Source organism: Trematomus bernacchii, unplaced genomic scaffold (genome assembly GCF_902827165.1).
Source record: "Trematomus bernacchii unplaced genomic scaffold, fTreBer1.1, whole genome shotgun sequence".
Classification (NCBI taxonomy): Eukaryota; Metazoa; Chordata; class Actinopteri; order Perciformes; family Nototheniidae; genus Trematomus; species Trematomus bernacchii.
In genome coordinates, this window is record NW_022987727.1 from 12,748,802 (window position 1) to 12,766,250 (window position 17,449).

The 17,449-nt window shown below is 46.4% G+C and overlaps 1 protein-coding gene across 1 annotated transcript in view; it reads left to right on the forward strand.

Annotated features, from left to right (window-relative positions):
• The window catches only part of LOC117494455 (protein-glutamine gamma-glutamyltransferase 5-like), a 29,241-nt gene extending 12,579 nt beyond the window's left edge, over window positions 1-16,662 (forward strand). Inside the window, exons 16-18 of the mRNA XM_034145378.1 lie at window positions 6,752-6,912; window positions 11,828-11,967; window positions 14,139-16,662. Of these exons, the coding sequence (XP_034001269.1) occupies window positions 6,752-6,912; window positions 11,828-11,967; window positions 14,139-14,295 (458 nt within the window). The 3' untranslated portion in view covers window positions 14,296-16,662. The remainder of the gene's footprint in view (window positions 1-6,751; window positions 6,913-11,827; window positions 11,968-14,138) is intronic.
• The last annotated feature ends 787 nt before the right edge of the window (window positions 16,663-17,449 follow it).

A 17,449-nucleotide genomic window follows, 5' to 3' on the forward strand; every position in this document is an offset into this window, starting at 1 on the left:
GAAACGCATCCATTGGACTCCTTTGTTTACTTCTCTAATAGTGACATCACTAAATAACACTCAAATCTCTAAACAGTTCACAAAAACCTATATAACACACTACAGGAAAGGGAAAAGGCCAAAACTGCATAAAAGCACCCCTTTAACAATGAATTATAAAGCTGGTAAACAAGAAGCTATACTATCCAATCATATTGTTCCTTTCTAAAAACTACAGGAATATCGATAGTTACGGCTGTAACTACGGTTCTATGAGTCCCGGATGACTGGCGGTGCTTTAGCACTGGATATGTCCATCGCACGCATGCACAGTTCGAGTACCTAATAACAACAAAGTCACCTGTGACCCACGTGACGACGGCTACATAGGCCGGCGTCATTAGCGGATCGGCTCCCAGAATCTTCTTGCGAGCACACAAGAATTCTGAGTGACAGGAAACTCTGGCGGTCATCCGGGACTCATAGAACTGTAGTTACAGCCGTAACTATCGTTCTATTTCGTCCCTACTGACCGCCAGAGGCGGTGCTTTAGCACTGGATGACCTATACCAACCATGTCATGAAGAATCAAAGCCCTTGCTCACTACTGTAAGCAGCGGAGCTCGGCAAAAGGACCACGCCCAAAGAATGCGGAGTGGCGACATTAACCTGATAACAACTGGAGAATGTGCCAGAAGACGCCCACGACGCCGCGGCGCAGATGGTCTCCAGGGGCACCACTCTCAGGGCAGCCCAAGATGTTGAGATGCTCCTTGTAGAGTGGCATCTCAGCCCTGATGGCAGGGGGCGGCCACTGGCCCCGTGGGCATGTGAGATGGTATCGACAACCCAGTGGGGAAGCCACTGGTTAGAGGGCACAAGCTCCTTTAGTGCCGCCATGGCAAAATCAAGAGTTGCTCCTACTGCCATATACAGGCAGTAGCCTCGATATACGCCCTTTGGGCACCCACAGGGCACAGCAACTTCGACGTGCCGTTCTCTTGAATGTCAAAGCGTGCCAGCTGGGCAGGCTGATTGAAGTGGGTTTGTGGAAGCACCCTGGGCAGGAATGCCACATTTGCCCAAAGGGCAACACCTGAGAGTCCCACCTCGGGCATGTATCGTTTATGGAGAGGACATGCAACTCCCCAACTCGCTTCCCTGAGGCTATGGCAAGCAGAAATGCTGCCTTCGTGGGCAGCCACCTAAGCCCCACCTGGGCTAGGGGCTCGAAGGGAGGAGATAATAGGGCATCCGGCAGCAGGGGTATGTCCCAAGCCGGAGCCCTCGGGGTGCTAGGGGGACGCTGCCGTAAAGCCCCTCTCATGAAGAGGGACACCGACCTGTGACACCCCGCCGTGCCGCCGTCGACCCGAACATGTCGGGCAGAAATAGCAGCCACATAAATTCAGAAGGGACTGCTGTCTGGGCAACAGCGTACCTGCTGTCCCAAGGAACACACACATTCTTGCCCCCCAGTTGGGGTAGAAAGTGCGTGAGTGCAAGCTGCACAGCCCGCAGCTCTAGCACGTTGACATGGCGTGCACCCTCCTGGGCAGACCACTGACCCTGAACGGTCCTGCCCTGCCGCACTGCACCCCACCCTGAGAGACATGCACCTATGGTGATGGTCTCCTGGTGGGATGGGATGGCGCCCATGGGCACGCCCATCAGGAGATAGGCCCTGCCCCTCCAGCGTGACAGAGAGTGGAGGCAACGCTGCAACACCCTGACTTTCCTGTGCCACTTGGCGTCCAAGTGAAGGCTGTTCAGCCACATCTGCATGGGGCGCAACAACAGCGGGCCTAAGGGCCCAACAGCCGAGGCAGCCGTCAGTCTGCCCAAGGGCCGGAGGAACTGAATATAAGGCACCATCTTGCCCGGCCCACGTGGAAGTAGGCATCCCTCAAGTCCACGGTTGAGAACCACTCCACCTGTGCACGTGCTGTGGTCAGCATATGGAATGGCAGCACCTTCAGGAATCGTCCAAGATCAGGCGGAATCCGCCGACTTTCTTGCTCACGAGAAAGTACGCCGAGTAGAACCCCCTGGGCTAAGCAGAGGGTCTACTGGCTCGATTGCATCCTTGGACAGAAGCACGGAAAACTCTTGGGCCAGAGCTAGGGCCTCTGCCGGATGGCTGACGACTGTCATTTTGGCCCAGCCGAAGGCTAGGGGCTGGAACTGCGGTTCGTACCCCTGGGTTAAGGTGAAAACCACCCAAGGGCCGGAAGTACAGACAGCCCAGTAACTGAGCTGCTGCTGGGAAAGCAGCCGACGACCGGCCCCGGGACTTCAGGGCCTAGCCCCCCGGCCCCCCGGCCCCTGGAGCCCCTTGGGGGGCGCCGGTAAGGCTCTGAGGCACGAGGCCGTCTGGAAGGCAGGCGACCTGGGGCACAAAAGTCATTGGGAGGCGGTTGAGTGGGCCGCTGGGACCTCTGTCGACTACCCCTGTAATCCGGTGGCGATCCGAGAGCTGCTGCCTGGTCTGCCTAGCTTGGGCAGCACGCTCCAGAGCCTCCAGGGCAGCTGACCCAAACAGCTCCCCTGGCTCGACTGGCACGCTACGGAGGACTCCCCTACATGTCTCCGTTAGTGGTGACTGGGCCAGCCAAACCTGGCGACGAGTCTGTACCAGAAAGCAGAGCAGCCCGCCTGTGACCCTGCACTGAGGTCGAGGGCACCAGACCTCAGGCCTTAGAGCCTCGTCAGGAGCGTCAGGGAGGCGATGGCAGGCTCAATGGGTGGTATGCCACCCAGCCCCACCCTCGCCGGATCCTGCATGGCAGCCAAGGCCCGGGCGTCAGAGCCAGCGTGGCAGAGGGCCCTGGTGTCCCTCCAGCATGCATGGAGCTCCCTCAGGTACTCCTCTGAAGGAGGAACGGTGAGGGGGACAGGGGCAGGGCTACGCCTGAAGAAGGCGCTAGCCTGAGCCAAGTCGGCCTGCGGAACCGGAATCTGCAAGTGCGCCAGGGTCGTACGAATAATGGCCGCCATGGAGTCGTCCTCCACGCCCTGCAGAGAACCCTGAGCAGAGGAGAGGGAAGCCTCCTCGAGCGGGACCTCGTCCTCCATCTCTTCATTGAAGAGGTTAGCCGAAGCCGCTAGCGACAAGGCATCCTCATACAGAGGTGCATCAACCGAAGGAGGGGCGGCAACCGAAGGAGGGGCAGGCGGCACGCTAGCAGCCCCTATACCGGGCCCAGGCCGAAGGGTCAAGAGGAGCGACTTCATCATGCCCATATCGGCAGCTAGCTGATCCACTTTAGAGGACAGCCTGTTTCTAGTCCTCCTATTGGGGGGAGCACCCATAGCCATCGCTCCCTCAAGTCGCCGGGAACGGCCGAACTGATCTGGAGGAGGATGTGACAAGGAGAGGTGTCCGTTGGCTGCTGCCAGACGTTCCACCTCAGTGATTCTAGCCACTCTGAGCGCCCGAGGCATGCAGCTACAGTTCATGCAGGCGTTTACCGTGAGAGCCTCCCTTAGATGCTCGAGGCCGAGGCAAGAGGGGCAGCGGTCATGGCCGTCCTCGGGCTCAAGAGAAGCCATACAGGCGCTACATGAATGAGCCATTCTGTAGGTAGCCAGATGCAGCGTAGCTGGCAGCGGGTGCGGGAACACAGCCTTCACCAGCTACCTGCTGAACGGAAAGAGTAGAGCGGTGCTGCTACTCGCCGAACAGAAAGAGGGATGTAATTACACCCACGTTACCGGCAGAGGGAGCGGGGGCGAGAACACTGCCTTCACTGGTTGAGTTAGAGACGAATGCCAGATGCAGCGTAACCGGGAGTGGGTGCGGGAACACAGCCTTCACCAGCTACCTGCTGAACGGGAAGAGTAGAGCGGTGCTGCTACTCGCCGAACAGAAAAAGGGATGTAGCTACACCCGCGTTACCGGCAGAGGGAGCGGGAGCGAGAGCACTGCCTTCACCTAGCTGGGTAAAATAAAGAAGCTTAACAGTACACGCAAGACGTTAGCCAAGCGGCTGCTGCTAACAAGCGAGATCAAGTCAAATAACACACATGTTTAAGACCAGATAACTAGCTTCTAAAGAAGAGAACAGCACAGAGCCATAGTTACAGCAGTAACCATGGCCAGTGCTTACACGGCATAGAACCGTAGTTACAGTAGTAACTATGGCCAGTACTTACACGGCTTAGAACCGTAGTTACAGTAGTAACTGTGGCCGGTGCCTAAAAGTGTCAGCCAAACGGCTGCACACTAGATAATATAATATTGGGAGGATGAAATCCTCTTTAATGGCCACACATGCAGAGCACACAGCACACACAGTGAAGATTGTTCTCTGCATATCATCCTAGTGCTAGGAGTCTAGTACTAGGAGCAGTAAATACAACGATATAGCGCTACTGCAATCAAAACCATGCGAGAGCACTTCCCTCACCGGCTGAATTAAATAATTAAGCTTAACAGTACATGCAAGGTGTTAGCCAAGCGGCTGCTGCTAACAATCAAGCAACCAAGTCAAAACACAAATGTTAAGACCAGATAATTAGCTTCTAAGAAAGAGAACAGCCCGCATAGAACCGCAGGCCATGGTTACAGTAGTAACCGCACATGCAGAGCACACAGCACACACAGTGAAGATTGTTCTCTGCATCTACTCATCTTAGTGCTAGGAGTCTAGTACTAGGAGCAGTAAATACAACGATATAGCGATTTATTGCCTGCGATTTATTGCCTGAACAAGTTAGATGCCGCCTATCACAGTGCACTGAGATTTGTCACAAATTGTAAAGCAATTACACATCACTGTACCCTGTATGCCAAGGCAGGTTTGCCATCACTTACTGTACGGAGGCTCAGTCATTGGTACACGTTTATTTATAAAGCTTTGTTGGGTAAACTCCCGTATTATATCTGCTCTCTGATAACACAGAGAGTTACAAGCAGCTATTGTCTGAGATCGCATGATGTAGTATTGTTAGATGTGCCAAGAGCAAGGATTGTCTTAGGTAAGACAGCTTTTATGTGCGCAGCTCCACTTGCTTGGAACAATCTTCAGCAAGAACTGAAACTGAGCAATCTCATTCCTCTGCATGTTGTTACCTTTTATACTGACGGTATCTCGGCACCGAAACCGTAGTTTCGGATACACACCGGTGGTTTCTGACTTGGCTCGTTGTCAGCCGGTAACCAGCTGTGCAGATATTTCGAGGGGGAAAAAGGATGAAGACGATGCGTTCGGGTGCCGTGGGAAGAACCTCCGTTTATTCACGTTCTTCAATTACATTGACACTGTATTGAATACATACAAACTAGACACTATTCCTTTTCTGACCACTTTCTCTATACTTTCGTCTCTCTCTTCATACCTCCGCACTTCGCCTTGGCCATCACATTTTTCACACACCGGACTTCCAAAAAAACCCACAACCCCTTGCGGCTGCTACTCTTAAAGTGACAGGCCAAGCCTGTAACAATGTTTTTAAAGCTAGGCTAAATGAAATGCTCGTTGATACTATGGGTACTTGTAAATGTCTATAACTATGTGTATCCTGTATGTATTTCATGTGGAACCTATATGCTGCAGGTCTCCCTTGAAAAAGAGATCTATGATCTCAATGGGACCATCTGGATAAATAAAGGTGTGAAATGAAATGAAATGAAAATAGCGCTACTGCAATCAAAACCCTACAGTATGTTACCGGGAGCGGGAGCGAGAGCACTGCCCTCACTGGCTGAGTTAAATAATTAAGCTTAACAGTATATGCAAGGTGTTAGGCAAGCGTCTGCTGCTAACAATCAAGTGACCAAGTCAAAACACAAATGTTAAGACCAGATAATTAGCTTCTATGGAATAGAACAGCCCGCATAGAACCGTAGGCCATGGTCACAGTAGTAACCATGGCCAGTGCTTACATGGCCTAGGACCGTAGTTACAGTAGTAACTATGGCCAGTACTTACCTTACTCTCTGCATCTAAACAAAAAACGGGCAAAATATGGCACCCTGGGCTTTCCATACTAAATTGAATGAGAGACGCAGCTAAAGCTGGGACTCAAATGCTAATGATAGCTCGGGCACAACGCCACAAGCAGAACTTTCAAAAGAGCATAATAAGGGCAACTTTATGGGAGAGGAAGCGGGAACACTGTCGTCACCAGAAAGTCTAAGCCAAACAATAAATAAGACAGCAATCAGGACAACTTAGCTGGGAGAGGGTGCGGGGACACAACCATCACCAACAACAAGTTGACACAAACCTGTCCGTCGAGACTCTGCACAGCGCACAGCCGGCCACAGCTCCTGGAGGACGCGTTAACAACCCGTAGCCCCGACTGTCAGTCGCTAAGCTGCACGCGGCCAGCTGCTTGCAGAGAAATCCCTCAGATCAAACGTTCAAACCTGAACGCTGTAGGCTACAAGAATGTAGCCGCGGTACTCTCGCGAAGCGAGAAGATGAAAAGGAGCCGATCCGCTAATGACGCCGGCCTATGTAGCCGTCGTCACGTGGGTCACAGGTGACTTTGTTGTTATTAGGTACTCGAACTGCGCATGCGTGCGATGGACATATCCAGTGTTAATGCACCACCTCTGGCGGTCAGTAGGGACGAAATAGAACCACCATGTTTTTTCAAAAGGCATCAGGCCTTCCTTTTATAATATGGTCTAATTTCTGTAAGGCCAGAAAAGGATAGAGGTTTTTAAGACAATATTTTTCCAAAAGACAGATATTTTATGTTTAGCTTGAAGAAGGGAAAAAACTTTGTTAAAAATGTGTTTTTTTTGTGTGTCCATATGCAGTTCTGAAGCTGGAACACTCCATCCTTCCCTCTGAGTACGAGTCTGTGCTGGCCGATGATGACATTATGAACGTGGCAGTTGTGATAAAGGACGTCCTGACGAAAGAAAGGTTCCTGGCCACGCAGGAGTTCAACGTAACCTCACCAAAGATAACCGTGGAGGTAGAGTACAGCAGCAAACTCCACCCTTCACAAATACACCATGCTGTGTTCTCTCTATTTCTTTTTCTTCTGCAGCGCTCTTTACTATGATATTCTGTATCCTGTTGGTTGCACATGACAAGATTAATATACGTAAATGAAGAGCATAAACCAAAATTTAACCAACATATGTTACTTTTTTTTAGGCAAACAACCTCCAAGAAATTACAGTTTTCCTTATCAACCAGCGCTTTTATTATAGGTACTTTTATCAAAGAACAATGTTTTAAAGGTTTTTATTTTTTAATAGATAAGCTAATATTGCCCTTTCGAGCAGAAAATAAAAATCCCTATGCTAGGTGGTAGCACTCAGTAGGAATGGTACTCAACTGTAAAGTGTGTATTGCACATGAGCAGCGCTATTGCACGCTATTGAGTTTTTTCTGTGGCTTTAGTGTGTCTTCCCATGTAAATACTTAATTTAAATGCATGTCAAACAAACGATAGGATCAGTTTTCAATTGATCTCCATCCGAGTCTGAAATCCAAATGTCCCACTATCAAACTGTGTTATCATTAAACTGTAGTCAGGGTAAGGGCATAAAAGGGATAAAGGCATGGGTTTGAAAAAGGTCTTTATTCTTTATTTTTGATCCACAATAGCTTCCATAAAGTGTTGTCCAACACTCTTTTTTGGCCAACACAAAATCAAAATAAATAAAAAAGTAAAGAGCAACAGGTTCCAAACGACCTAACTAACATAAATCAGTATTTGTTGATGGACATTTTGAAAGAAAATGTGCTTATGATCCATCTGATGTTTATGTGGAGGTAGAAGAAGCTTTAGAGAGCCAGTATTATAGTTTTATATCAGGCCCTGTTAGATGATAATCATGTTTTCATCCCACACAACCTTGCAGTGAATGTACAATGCACCACTTATCTGGCTGCTCTTGACCAACTACTTTCCTGTAATTCGAAAGAAGATGTTTTCTATCTGCTGGCAGCAAGAATGCTTGTTCTTTCTGTTGGAACAAAACCTCAACAGGAATGTAAAATGAGAATAATGACCTAAAGAAAAATGTAGTTTGTGCTGATTTAAAGGCAACTCGACCACACCTGCATTCTTTTTTTTGTAAAGAAGTGTAAGTGTTGACCAGCAAAGATTCAAAGGATTTGTTTATGTGTTTATTGATTTCACTATTTAAAGCATAAACACAACAGATAACAAAACGATGTTACGTATTGTAACCCTAGTTATATAAGCACAGGCGGAGCCCTCTACTGGACTCTATGGGTACTGCCCTTGACCTCACTATGCGAGCGTTCACCTACTGAGAAATCTATAAACGTAGCCGGCCCTGGGGGCGGGCCTACCTGAGTGCGCGCGCAGGCCCACAGTATATAAGGCGGCCTCGCCTCCCGACTGTCATCCTACACCCTCTTCAGCGAGCAGCATAGGACAGACAGGGCCCCCTAGTAGAGGGCTCCGCCTGTGCTTGTATAACTAGGGTTACAATACGTAACCCATCGTTATATCTCTCACAGGCTCCGCCCTCTACTGGACTCTATGGGTACAGTGGGTGGAACCCTGATGGATACACGCACTGTCATCCAACAACCCATCACACTGCCCCTGACAGCCACTGCACCACAACCTCTCCTCCCTCGGTTATGACCGTGGAGGAGCCGGGGCCGCAGTTTACTTGGCTGATAGAGCACACCCAGACACGCTTTCCTCGCGAAGGGTGTTCATGGGAAAAATAGTGAGGACGGCCCCTGCCTACAGATAAAACTTTATGAAGGGGCCTGGCGTGGACCAAGACGCCGCCGTGCATATGTCCTCCACACTCACGCCATTAAATAAGGCTGTTGACACAGCCATACCCCGTGTAGAGTGTGCACGGACCCCCGTGGGGAAGGCTCTCCCCGTCTGACCGTAGGCATGTGAAATGCACTCGCAGAGCCATCCTGCCAGGCGTTTCTTGGACAGAGCTTTACCGGCCACACCCCCCCCGAAGCACACAAACAGCTGTTCAGTGCGCCTAATGGCAGCCGTGCGCTCCACATAACATGCTAGCGCACGCACCGGACAGAGGAGGTGCAGTTTAGCTTCCCTGTCCCCAATATGGGGTGGAAGACTAAAGCCGCCCAGCTGTATAGCCCTTGACCTGAACGAACTCCTTAAGCTCTTGGGAGCAAAGGAGGGGTTCGGTCTGAGTGTCGCCCCGCTCTAGTCACCCCGGATCCACAGGCAACTCGGGTGCACCGACAGAGCGGTCAGTTTGGACACTCTCTTGGCCGAAGTCAAGGCAAGTAGCAACGCTGTTTTTAATGACAGTGCCTTCAGGGAGGAGAGCTCCAGAGGCTCAAATGGTTCTGTGACCAGAGCCTCGAGCACCAACGGCAGGTCCCATTGCGGGGCGGAGGCGTGCACTACTGGGCGCTGCCTCCTGACCCCCTGCAAAAACCGCGACATAAGCGGCTGACTGAACTCCTTACCTGCCGCCAAATCCCTCATGACAGGATGAAATGGCTGCTGCATACACTTTAACTGTGGAATAAGCAAGCCCTCTGTCCACCAGTAACTGTAAGTAGGACAGAATAGAGCCCATCATACATGATAGAGGCTCTAGACTCCCCTCTTCACACCATCGCTCGAACGCCAACCACTTTGGCCTGTAACAGGCTGTGGCGGATCCTGCTCTCGCTGCCTGGATAGTCTGGATATCTTTGTCAGACAATCCCCCCTGTCTCAGCCTGTCCCTCTCAGGAGCGAAGCCTGGAGAGGTTGGCCCAGAGAGGGTAACGCCCCTATTGCACCAGCCCCCTGAGACATCGCCCCCCAGACCTGAGGAACTGCCCAGGGCTGGCCCACCATCATCTGTGTCACCTCCGCGAACCACGGTGCCACACGGCGGTCTGGGGCCACTAGGATGACTGAGAGGTGTTCTCGTCTCACCCTCTCCAGGAGGGGGAGAATGAGGCGCAGCGGTGGAAAGGCGTAGAGCAGCTTTCTTGGCCATGGCTCGTGTGCAAACGCGTCCACCCCCAAGGGCGGATTGTCCCGCCGAGCCATGGAAAACCACAGAGTACAGTGGCTGTTTCGTCGGTTGGCGAACAGGTCCAGCTCCGCTCTCCCGAACCGGGCCCAGATCTGCTTCACCACCTCCAGGTGAAGCACCCACTCGTCTGGCAGGGGCCCGCCTCTTGACATGAGGTCGGCCCCCCCCGTTATCCAGTCCCGGGATGTGGAGGGCTCTCAGTGACAACACAATCTCTGAGGCCCATAACCACAGGTTCTCTGCTGTGGTCAACAAGGCGGCGGAGCGGACTCCGCCCTGCCTGTTGATGTACGCCAACTGCGGTTGTCGCTCCTCACCAGCACATGTTTGCCCTGTATTACAGGTTTGAAATGCTGGAGGACCAACACCACTACCCGCAACTCTAGGAGGTTGCTGTGTTGAGTCTCCGTCAGAGCCCAGCGACCACCTATAGCTCTCTCTAGGCAGGTCCCCCCCCATCCTGTCACGGATGCATCTGTGAACACTGTGATGTAGGAGGTCACTCGCCCCAGCGGAGCTCCCCTCCGGAGATGCACTGGGGACCCCCAGTACCGGAGGTTGCCCACCACTGAGGGGGAGATAGTTACCAGACATGTGCCTCTTGGGATCTAAACAAAGGCCGGCAAACCACCTCTGCAGACGGCGCATATGCAGCAACCCCAGCTGCACCACGGAGTGAGCAGCCGCCATGAGACCCAAAGTCTGCATGATAGTCAAAGCTGTCACTGTTGCCCCCTGTCGCAGTCTGCGAACTGCCAGCAGCAGGGACGCCTGTCTGATTTCTGAGAGGGTGGCGCGTAGCCTGCCTGCATCGAGCACCATCCCCAGATACTGCACCTGCTGGTGAGGTATGGGATTGCTCTTCTTCCAATTGACCGCAAAACCCAATTTGGTTAGGTGTAGGATCAATTGGGCTGTGTGCAACATTGCCCATTCCCTGGACCTGGCCATGACTATGAGGTCGTCCAGATAAAAGAAGACCCTCATGCCCTGGCCGTGCAGCGGCTGAAGCTCTGTGGCCACACATTTGCTGAATGTGCGTGGGGATAGGGAGTAGCCGAATGGTAATGTGCAATAGCTGCCGTGTACGGTGTACTCAACATATATTATACCTAACATAAAATGTTAATATCATAAAAACAGTGGTTGCTAACAAGTGAATAAATGAGACGACTAAACATCATCACGGCTAACATTAGCCGCTGTTAGCGTAGCGGTGGTAACGTGAATCATGTGACCGTTATGTAGTTTGTTTAGAGCAAACAGCATAACATTAGCTTTGAACTTCTTGCGATTGCAGTTCCAATGTGGTTAGATGCCTGACATAAGGACTGTGGTTAACCCTAGCTTACAAGATGTTTTTGTTCTCCGACCAAATATGTCAGTAAATGCTCGACTTGTGAATGTCCGAAGCTTCTATGTGTCATAAAAACAGCGGTTGCTACATAAACTTATAAACGTCATCACATGACACAAGTCTGCTTGGTTGTGCGCATCACCACCACCCAGACGATGTAGTTCGTTTATAGCTTAGCATTAGCTTTTTACTCCTGCCGATAAATGATAATTGTGGTATTAATATTTGGAGATTATCCTGCTGAACAAAACCATGTACCATAAACGTTTGTTTGCTAAAGAGTTTATTTTTTGCAACATTCAGAAGTCCAATGGTAAAATGTCATTGCTTTGTATGTAGGGAGCCATGTGCTAACTTCCAGGTTGACCTAACAAAATATGTCATTCTCTATACTAGACCACTCTATACTGTAAAATAAAATAAAACTGTAAAATATTTTTTGAATAATTTATAAAGAATTATTGCACAGAGCTTGTTGTCTCGCGTCTCATCATTTTACTGTGTCTCTTCCACAGATTGAAGGAGGGGACAGCATCCAGATGAAGAAGGAGTACAAAGCCCATGTGTCCTTCACCAACACATGCAGCAATAGTGTGAATGGAGCCGTGCTGACAGTAGAGGGGTCTGGCCTGCTGCAGGGCAAACAGGAAGCCAGGTGAGTCTGACACAAGGGCCTCAGGCTTAAACAATAAATAATCTTGTGCCAAAGGACAGGTGGCGTTAAAAAGAAACCCTCCAAGAAAATGTTGTTACCTTGGAGGGTTAGACATATCCTTCCTTTATCTGTGAGCTGGATGAAGAGTTGGTCTGTATAGTGTCTGAGGAATGCTGTCAGATCAGTTTGTGCAGAAGGATAACATCTGAACGTGTTTAACTAAAGTATGGACCTGTCATCCTCGTTAAATGCAATAATATATATGCATGCAATGATCCCCTCCTGACTTTCTAACCATTATTCAAAGTACAATGTTCTTCATTGGCAAAGCAGGTAACGATTGAAATCGAATTAAAAAACTAGATTTTTTAAGAGCATTATAATCTATGGCAATAGAAACTAATTATAAAATTGACATTGAAGTACATTTAAAAACACTTAAAAGGCCAAAAACATACAAACTACAACAAGGTAAAATAAATAATAACTGTTGAGAAATACAAGAATATAAACACTTAATAATGAAATGCAATGATGAGGGCCGGTTTCAGACAGAGGGTGAAAAGAGGTGCTCCAGCACAGGCAGTATGAGAAAAATAAAGACCTTTTTGAACATTAAAGCATGTAATCATGTCACTATGGAGCACGACGTACAAATATGAACCTGAAAAGGAGAAAAATAGTGCCCCTTTATGTTCAAATACACACATTAAAAACAAACTGGACCTATACACAATAGGCCCAATTTACACATACATTATTGTACTATAAAAGAAAAACAGAACAAAAGCAATGTTACCTTCCTGTAGGGACGTTTTCAAATTTGTATCAGCGGTAAAGAACACAGCAGAAACAAAGAAATGTGGTTTTGCAATACTTTCTTAGTCTATTTGCTCCATGCGGGGGCTTGAATCGTAGACCATCTTAACCCAAGCCAACCCATGCTGACTGAGCTAAACACAACCATAAATACTATGGCATGTGGGCATTATTCAAATTCACATTTTCTGCCTCGCCTTTATTAGAGGGATTTCATTTTGCAGTGATCGCTTTTACCTCTCACCTTTGTTTCTGATGTTTAAATTCCTCCTGATGCAAATTTGAGAAATGCCTTACAGGAATGTAACACTGGTTATGTTTTCTGACAAAGCTGCAACTGCATTTAGTTGTGCAATCCCATTGTGCAGAATGAAAATAACGGATCCATGAAACCTTTTATTTTTTAGACAATCTGTTTTTCTCTGGGTTCTCTGTCACTGTCACTAGTTCATTATGTTATAAGTCTTTGCAATGCATAATCAATAACACATTTTAATATCCATTTGTCTTTATTTGTTCATTTGTTTTTAATCCATTGTAGTGTTAAGATGTAATCTCATGTTTCCCTCCCAGACAGGAATAAGATTGCTAGTAAGAGAAGATATTCAGCAGAGTCATGTAGAGGGATGACTGTAAGAGGGATCAATGTGCTTTGGCATTGGTTTTATTAGCTTGAAGGGGCCCTAAATGTTCATATTTGTAATTGTTGCCTCTTCTGTGAAATGTTTACATGCTTTAATGTTCAAAAAGCTCTTTATTTTCATACTGCATGTGCTGCAGCAACTATTTTCACCCTCTGTCTGAAACCAGAGCCCAGTCTGCTCTGATTGGTTAGCTGGCCGGCTCTGTGGTGATTGGTCAACTGCCTAGAGATGTCCCACCCCTCAGCCTATCACGTACAATGTGTTGGAGTGCTGGCCAATAGAAGCGCAAGTGTGACAAAGTGATGTCACTATGTTACGGAAGTAAACAGAGGAGTCCAATGGAGGAGTTTCAGGCAGGGGGGGAGTGTGTGGGAGAGAAACTCCCTCTGGAGGGAACACAGGGATTTTAGCCTTTGCAGACCATTTACATGCACTAAAATCTATATATAGAGCACTACAGGAAAGGGATAACCCCAAAAAGCATAATAGGGCCCATTTAATAATCTCCATACCTGGTAAAAGATGTCTTGAATAACTTGAAGTATAAATCAACACTCATCGCCGACACACACAGAACTATTAGGATTGTTTTTGGCTATCTCACAACAACAATTGATCTCTGTTTCATGGCTGCTCTGATCATATTCTAAGTGGGTCCTTGTGTGTGTTGAAATGGGGAAAGATTACAGTTTTTTCTCTCTCTGTTAGGATGGCTATCCTGAAGCAGGACGAGAAGATAGAGAAGACAGTGACCATCATGGCCGCTGGCCCCGGCACTAAACTGCTGAAGGTGACTTTCTCACACAGTAACAACCCCAAAGCCATTTCCAGAACCTTCCACAAAGTCACCGTCGTGAGTGAATGACACTCATGAGTCCATCCTCCAGAAAAGCTCCAGGAAATTATTTTCTTTGCAGTAAGACCTGGACAGTGACTTTGTTTCATTGTTAAAATGTTGTGTTTTGGTAGTCTCCATTCATTGATCCATTCAAAATAATCGATATACACTATATTCTGTAACGGTGATCGGGTCCATCAAAGTCAAAGAACAATATTTCTGTATTCTATCATACATGGTTTGATCATTAAAAAAAATATCCAACAGGTTTTACATACATGTACCATACTATACACAAAACATTTTTTATATATGATAATATGAGTATATCATAGTATTTAGTACTTTTCTTCTTTACCTTTTCTTTTGGAGTTGCATACATACATTTCCCTCAGTAAACTCAACCAGCTGATTGTCTCAGAGATTTCAGGCAAAACGAAAAGTCTCTAATATGATTGGTAGCAACCACGCCTAGAAGAAATCACTTATTAAGTAGCCAGTTTCAAAAAGATCTGATGACAGCATTGTGAGTATATGTCTTCACACTGATGGTTCATATATAAAGAATACTCACTGTATACTTTTCACTTTATGATTATAAAGAAGGGGCCTTATGTGACTTATGATTAAATAGTTATCACAAAGATCGGAGATAATGCCATGAATCCTTAACCTCTAGTGAGTCAGATCATGGGACACTTAGTTGCCTTTAACTTCCTGTCTTGGTGCTCAGTGTGAGTTCAAGTCTTTGAGTTTCCTCACAAGGAAAGGTTTGACAGTTAAGACAGAAAAGCTTGAACAAATAAATTATTCATTAGAAAAAGAAATGTGTATACATTCAAACACACTGCCTAGTTTATTACTGATAACGTTAGACAGAAATCATCGGAATAAAAGTTCTTCATTTTCAAGTTGCCTCATAATGAATCTATTGTTTGTTAGGTATTTTCAAGCTGGTAGCACAACATTTTTACCATAAATAGCATAACAAAATTATATATATTTTGTATTAATCAACCAAATAGTAAAACATATAAAACAATAAAATTGTCTAGCAGACCAAATACCAACTGGAAAATGGGAATACACGATTATTTTGACTGATGTTGCAATTAGATATCGGAGAGATTCATCATAATTGAATGATTAAAAAACACATATAATACATGCTCATTGAGTGATTTTTATTTTCAAGAGGATCTGTACCAAACTAAAGGCTTTTTTAAGTCTGTAGAATACAATTTGTAGGCCGGTACTTCTCTGCTGCTTAAAAATACTTAAATCATATTGGGATTTTGTTTACACTTTTGATTGAATGTGCAGCCCTTCTGGAAGAGGTGCCAATACAGAAAATGCTCGATTTCCCTTTGACCTACTTCCTGTTACCCTTGCCAGTCAAGTTTCTCACCATTCATAGAAAATAGCAGTATAACAGGCATGTAATTAGTAGGTTTGTCCTGTCAACACCCCCAACGTGCCTTTGACTTTCTGCGAATGTCACTGAGTTCAAACCTGTAATCATGCATTACATGGGAAATGACAATAGTCAAGCCAGGTAGACTGTGTGCTAGATAATAAACGTGTAACTTGTGATTGTCCCTATACAGGTTGAACTGCATTTCTGTTATTGAGTATCAGCACTAGATGGCAGCATTGGAGTATCTACCAATGAGTCTGTGTCTGTTTTCTCTCTAGAAATCAATGATCTGCTTTCCTACGCTTTTGACTCTGGTTATTTTATCACTTTGCCTTTGGCACTGCCTGCGCCCTGTGATCATTAAGGGAATATTTGACATTTAGTCTCAGAAGTCAATTTAAATTAGTGGCTAAATGATTTTGCATGTGTTCCTTTGCCCCTTTTGTAAAACGATGTCTCAGCTGTCAGAGTTACAGTGCAAAGAGCATACACATTTTTTTTCCATGCACACCAATTGCTTAATGCATCTGTAATTAGTTTTTAATTGGCACAATGTCTTAAAAAAAATTATTTACTTTTTAATTGAAAAATGTTAGTTGCTGTGAACATCGGGAGAGAGAAAGAAATGTTAAAATTCCTATATTTCAGACTTATTTCAGAACTTATAATCACAGATTCTTGTGACTAAATTCTTTTGACTTGGACTGATATGGGTTGAACAGATAATTAAACTCATCAAATTTAGAAAAGGTCCCATCATGCATTGTTTCATAGTTAAAAGCAACCATTTAACACCTGCAAATAAGTCATGGCTGTTTCTCTGTTTTCTAAAATGTTTTTTTGTGTGTAGTGTTTTCACATTATTTTGACAGATGAAAATGTGGAGCAGAGAAAGCAGGGTAAAAAATGCAACAATTGTCCCAAAGCTGGAACCATAATAAATTAAACAATTCTGACGACGATAACGTTTGGTATAACATTGATTGTAAATGCTCCTTTGTTAACCTTAGTTTTGTTGTTACATCTTGTTAAATTTCAGGGATAATTGTGGTCAAGATTCATAGTCACCAATGATGACTGTCCCATTGTTTGTTTGTTTATTGGTTGAGTTGTCAGGGACCATGTACAGAAGAACATAAATCCCAGATGCGTTGTAGCAGATTATAGCAGTTTGCTCATTTCCATCTGCAGTCCACATTATGTAATTCGTCTTAAATTCACTTTACTATTTATTTACCTGTCTATTTGTCCTTCTATCATATAAAGTCAGGCTGATCCATTCCTCTTTGGTTCCGTAGTGTCTTGTCATTGACAAAAAAGCTAATTGATCAGCATATTAAGTGATATATGTATGTAACACCTCTTAAATGTCAGCTTAATTTAGCTAAACTCATATTGTTAGGGGAGCTAAACCCAGTTTAAATGTTTTTCTATAGTGGAGAAGCATTGTTAACTAATATAAGGTAAACTCTATTCGTGTTATATACTTTTCCAAACTCTTTCCATGAGTCTCCTGCATGTTGTACAGACCATTACCAGCAGCTCGAAGATCATTTTGGCCACTGAAAGAGAAGCTACTTTACTGGAGTAATTCCTTCCAGAAATAGGCCCATCAGAAAGCCTGTAAAACTATACTGAGTGAGCGCGGACAAGGGCACTTTACTGCTCACCCTGCACTTTTCCCTGTCAATATAATGGGCTTATAAATGGGATGATATAGAAGACCTCAGCTCTGTATTTGGGCATTTAATTTCAGGCAGCTCT